This window comes from Triticum aestivum, chromosome 4B (genome assembly GCF_018294505.1).
Source record: "Triticum aestivum cultivar Chinese Spring chromosome 4B, IWGSC CS RefSeq v2.1, whole genome shotgun sequence".
NCBI lineage: Eukaryota > Viridiplantae > Streptophyta > Magnoliopsida > Poales > Poaceae > Triticum > Triticum aestivum.
In genome coordinates this window covers 620,348,358-620,353,758 of record NC_057804.1, presented here as the reverse complement: position 1 = coordinate 620,353,758, position 5,401 = coordinate 620,348,358, and the positions used below count along the sequence as shown (strand labels likewise).

The window sequence follows — 5,401 nt, the reverse complement described above, 5'->3', positions numbered from 1 at the left end:
GTGGGGATTGTTGGGGAGGGTCTAGATCCAGTTGCCAAACATGAAATCCATGGACCAAAACAACCAAATCTCACAAGATCAAACAAATTGCAAGAAAAAAATTTGGGGCAATTTTTGTGGGGAATTTTTGAATTTGGACGAAAAAACAAAATCAAGCTAGCAAATGGGGGGATGGGACTCCAAGATGTGAATCAACCTTGCTCATGATACCAAGATGTTGTAGGGTGAAACCCTAGAGGGGATCTTTTCACACTTCGAGGGGGAAAAGAGGATGAACTCTCAAGAACACAAGGCACAAATCACTCAAACAAACCCAAATATCACATCCACTAGAGTAGCATACATGAGAACCACAAGATTACAAGATCAATCCAAGGAAACAAGCACTAGGTAAAGTTCTTCCCACTCCTAGAGGAGGTGAAGTCTTGATGATGATCTACTCCCTCGGGAGGTCTTGCAATCCACAAGGATTCTTCCCAAGAGGGGTCTTGATCTCCAAGAGGAGGGGATACAAGGAGCAAAGCTCTCAATGTTTTATCTAATACTTTGCTAACCTTCCAAATGAGCTAGGAGATAAGTATATAAAGGCTAGGGACGAAACTAGGAGAAAGAGGGGTACAAAAGACCAAAAAGTCCTAAAATGTGTGGCCACGGAAGAAGGGTTCGGGCACCCGGGGAGGAACCGGCCAGGCACCCGGACCGGTCAAAGACCTACGCTCGAGCGGGACCGGGCACCCGGTGGCGAAGGAGCCGGGCACCCGGCCAGGTCAGGGGCTGGCTGGGCACCCGGGGGTCCCAAACCCGGGCACCCGGGGTGGCGCCCAGCGGCTGGTGGGCAAGGGTCGGGCAGCCGGGGCCGGTTAGCGGGGCACCTGGGGCAGGCTGAGCGAGGCCCAAGAGGTGGGTCGGGCACCCGGGGCCATGTGCCCGGGCACCCGGGGCCGTGTGCCCGGGCACCCGGAGCCGGCTTGGGTGCAGCCCAGGCAGAGGCCGGGCACCCGGGATGTCCAGGGGGTTCAGACCTCCCCAAGTCTTCGTGTCCGGGCACCCGGGGTCCTTTCGTCCAGGCACCCGGCGTGTCCAAGAGCTTCTCTCCTTCATTCTTCTTGTTCTCCTCTCCTCTCCCTTGCTCCGTGGATGCTCGAGTCTCCGTCTTCTCCTTCTCACGATCATCTTCTTGGTGCCTAAGAATGCATAGCGAGTCTCTTTGAGGTAGGATCTAATTTTCATGTGAAACCAAACGAAACTCAAAGAGGATAGAATTGACCTCGTTCTCGATGTCACGTGCATGTGCTCTTGTCATTGGTCCTCTCGGTGCTTGCAGTGGTGATGGAGTGTCGGTGCGGGTAGTCGAGGGATGCTCCGCATCACTTTGGTTATTAGATCAGCATTCCAAATGCGTGCCCTTGGAAGTGTAGCAGTTATTGGTTCATCAACATCCAATGAATCCAGATACAAAATCTGTAGAAGTTTTAAATTGCAAAAACTATTAGGAAACACATGGCTCTTTCATGCTTGCATTGAAAAGGAAAAACTATGGAAAAGAAAACATATTAGAAATGAGTTTCCTCATACTTACAACTAGATGGAAAACACAATAGCAAACAACCTTCTTCTTGTCACCAAAACCCATGAATGCCAATCTAAGTTGATCAATAACAAAGTCGCATATCTTGGTGTCTTTTATAGCACTTGTGTGAAGAATAGCAGTGTAACACCTTGGTGAGATGCTCAAGCTTGTGGTTGGGGCAAGGAAGCAGGAGAATGCCACGGCCAACCAAGCATGGAGGAAAATGTCATCGGACGCCCCATTCATCTTCACAATCATTTTACACCATGAAGTCAATGTAGGGGCATTTTTCCCTCGATCTTGAAAATACTGTTGAATTCCCTTATAACATCTGGATTCATTTCAAAACATACTTTCCTGCCACTGTTGGGCAAACCCCAAATCCTCCTAACACTTTCTGCATCCACTGGTATTTTGCCTCTATCTGGTATAACAATTTGAGACTTTTCTGGGTCGTAGTGTTTCATGATCCACTGTCTGAGATCACCGGGCATGCTTGTAGTTGTGATATCCAACAAGCCCCCAAAGTCTATGCCTCTGATAATACTTTTTTGGTCTTTGACAAGATCCTTGTTCAACTTAAAAAGCCTCGTAGGTGATGACCTGTTCCTAGGACCCTGGAAAATTGACAAACATAAAAGTTACTTTAACTGCAAGCGCAAAAAACATGGGGGCGTACTTTCGAAAGCATAAGTTGCATATACATAAAAACTTGTGTGTACCATGTGGCCCAATAGGCTCACAATCCTCCCCACTTCACACCAAGTTCTAGCACGCAAGAGCACACAGGAGTTGCTTACTGGCGACACTGGTTTGCTTAAAAACATACCTTAAAGTTGAGAAATATCAACGGGTTTCTCTCAATATACATCAACCAATAGTTGGACAAAGAAAATCGAAACAGTTTTCATGTACTAACACAACTTGCTCATTTTTAACATTTGATTTGCTTAAAAAACCACTATAGTTGCGCACACTTTCCCACTGCACATCAAGTCCTAGCACGCACAGACACAAAAGTTGCTCACTGCCAACACTGATTTTGCTTAAACATACCCTGGAACTTGGCTGCTCTTTTTTGTTTTCTCAACAAATTCCTAGTACAAAAACTTCTGGCACTTTTATGTGTGCTTAAACTTCTGCGTTTTTTTGTTTGCTTAAACATACACCGATTTTATGTGTACCATGTGGCACATGGGAAAAGGGCATTCCAATTCCTTTTTTCTTAATTGACAAAAAAGGTGGAAATTATGTATGCATGGAGCACATAAGTTGTCTACCACCTACACCTCCTAAAATGAGATTTTGGGAAGATGTTCATGGAGTAACTTAGGTGTGCATGCAGCATGAGTTGCCGGGCCATGACCACAAAAAAAGTTGCCTACCACCTAGCTTACAAAATAAAAGATGCATGTACTGCATGAGTTGCCTGCTACATGGGAAAAAGGGACGCAACTTATGTGTGAAAAGTAGAACCTGAATTGCAACTCCACATTTTGCTCCCATGGTACTGTTTGATAGTTGCTAGTAGCTAAAAAAACGCAGCTAAAGTGCTGGTCAGGAAATAAAAAGTTTGTAGTTTATATGGTCGCGGGAGGAGGGATACCTCATTTTCAGTCACTTTTCGTCGTTTTTTCTTTTGTTCTGCATCTTGTGTAACATCAGCTTCATTGACATCTCCTACTGGTTCTTCTTCGTTACTTCCAATATCCGCAGGCCGCTTCCCCCGGGTTATGACCAATTTCTGGCGCTTGCGTTTGTAAACATGACCTGTTGAAACACCTTGCTCCTCTGCTATAGGTACCTGCAATGAAATCACAAATTTCTTAAACAAAAAATGTAGCAACCAAAGCAAGTGTTGTTTACGTAGCAAAAATCAAAAGGAATACCCCCCCCCCCCCCCCCGTTCAGCTTCGGAAGTGGGAGGTGGAACCGAGTCAAGCGATGACTCTGCTGACTGCTGTCGATCACACTTTTTACTTGGTTTAGTCATCTTTACCTGTAAAAAAAGCAGTTTAAAAAAGCAGTTACATACCTTATCAGCATACAAAATGTAAAGCACAAAAAAAGTCATGCAAGAAATGTCTGATTATGAGCATGCAAATTGCCTGATTATCAGGATAAAAAAATGTCTGGTTATGTAGCAATTTGCTGATTATCAGCACTCCTATCAGCCCATGCAAAAAAACGAAGATCATATAGGTAGATTTGCCGAGCAAAAAATAGAACATTGTTTTATGGCACACATTGATGCCTGCACCGATGATAAAACATCGAACGTGGTTGTGCATGCCAACTACTGATAAAACTCACGACCTACAACCAATCATTCCCATAGCTTGCCTCATATAGAGCATGTACTTGCGTGGTCTGTAATAACACTCCAGCATCAGCAAAAAATGGGAAAACTACTACACCCAAAAACCCATGCCATAAGTTGCCTGACGGTTGGGATGAACTTGCCCGGTCACAGAAAACACTAAAATGAAAACACACGCCTGCCATAAGTTTCCTGACGGTTGGCATGAACTTGCCCAGTCACAAAAAACACTAAAATGAAAACACACGCCTGCCATAAGTTGCCTGACAGTTAGCATGAAATTGCCCTGGCACAGAAAAACCTACTAACACCCCGTGACATGACTTGCCTGATGGTGATGATAAACTTGCCTGCTACAACAAAAATCACCAGCAAAAACGCTGGAAAAGCATCTGCACGGGGTAAAAAGGGGAGGGGTGAGGGCGCACACGAACCCTCAAACTAGTTCGACCACGAAATCACGCGAATCCGGCGCTCGCATGAACATAGATCGACGGATATGGAGATTCGATACCCCATTACCTAACCTAACCAACGCCGCTGCCAACAAACCTCGAAATCTACGATAAAACCTACCTAGACCATAGGATCGACTGAATCGACTAGCAAAATGGATGGAAGCACTGCGTGCCCTAGGCAGTGATGAACGCGAGAAACTACCACCGCCGGCAATGTAGAGATATGAGCGGGTGTTACCTTCGCGTCGCAGTACCGTCTCCTTCCTTCGCAACCGCACAAAATGAGGGCAATCTCACTTCGCAACAGTCCCCCACCCCGCGAGTCGAGCATTGCACGGTCGCCGAGCTCGCGAGCGAGAGCCGCTCCCCGCGGCCAGCGTGCCGTGCGGGACAACAACTCCAACCGGCGACCCCCTGCGATGCCGAACCCCGCTCGAGAGCACCGATTTGGGCAGCGGCGAGGCGAATTTGGGCAGCGGCAACGGGTGGATTTGGGGGCGATTTCAGCGAGCGAGAGGGGAAGAAGAAACCGCAAACTCTGGCGAATGAATAGTGTCGTTAGAGAATGGAGAGGGATAATGGCGGGACCCACCAGGCGAGTCGCTCTGTTTTTATTCATTTCTAAATACATGTAGACATTTCAAATACATGTCGAAGATTTTCGTATACAGGTTGAATATTTTTCAGGTACATGTTGAAAAATAAATGCACATTGAACATTTTCCTAAATAGATGTTGAACATTTATCAAATGCACATTGAACGTAATTTTTATATATGGTTAACATTTTCTTTCGCACAGTGATATTTTTCATAAATATAATGAACATTTTTTAAAACACTCAAAACATTTATATTAAATATTACTCCCTCCGTCCCGAATTAGTTGTCGCTCAAATGGATGTATCTAGCACTAAAATAGTATTAGATACATCCTTTTGAGCGACAAGTAATTCTGAATGGAGGGAGTACATACACTTTTTACAGGGTACAAAACAGGTTTTAATATTAAGGAAACATTTTATTATATCGTATATGTTTTATCTGAAATGAC

General features: G+C 45.2%; 1 protein-coding gene across 2 annotated transcripts; it reads right to left on the bottom strand.

The window, feature by feature from the left end:
• Nucleotides 1-272: 272 nt before the first annotated feature.
• LOC123093640 (uncharacterized) lies at nucleotides 273-4,915 on the bottom strand. 2 transcript variants are annotated; one of them, XM_044515646.1, is made up of 4 exons: nucleotides 4,587-4,915; nucleotides 3,177-3,374; nucleotides 1,580-2,187; nucleotides 273-1,461 (listed from the first exon to the last, which is right to left on the bottom strand). In XM_044515646.1, the coding sequence occupies exons 1-3, from the start codon at nucleotides 4,677-4,679 to the stop codon at nucleotides 1,843-1,845; spliced, it is 636 nt and encodes a 211-aa protein (XP_044371581.1). In that variant the 5' UTR covers nucleotides 4,680-4,915; the 3' UTR covers nucleotides 273-1,461; nucleotides 1,580-1,842. The 2 variants fall into 2 exon arrangements, with proteins under 2 accessions (XP_044371581.1, XP_044371583.1); XM_044515648.1 differs by having other exon boundaries at nucleotides 1,610-2,187.
• Between the last annotated feature and the right edge of the window lie 486 nt (nucleotides 4,916-5,401).

Coding starts and splice junctions, on each gene's coding strand:
- LOC123093640 (XM_044515646.1), bottom strand. CDS start 4,679: ATGCTCGACTCGCGGGGTGGGGGACTGTTGCGAAGTGAGATTGCCCTC. Junction 3,375..4,586: donor GACGGTACTGCGACGCGAAG/GTAACACCCGCT, acceptor ATTTCATTGCAG/GTACCTATAGCAGAGGAGCA. Junction 2,188..3,176: donor GAAAAGTGACTGAAAATGAG/GTATCCCTCCTC, acceptor TCAATTTTCCAG/GGTCCTAGGAACAGGTCATC.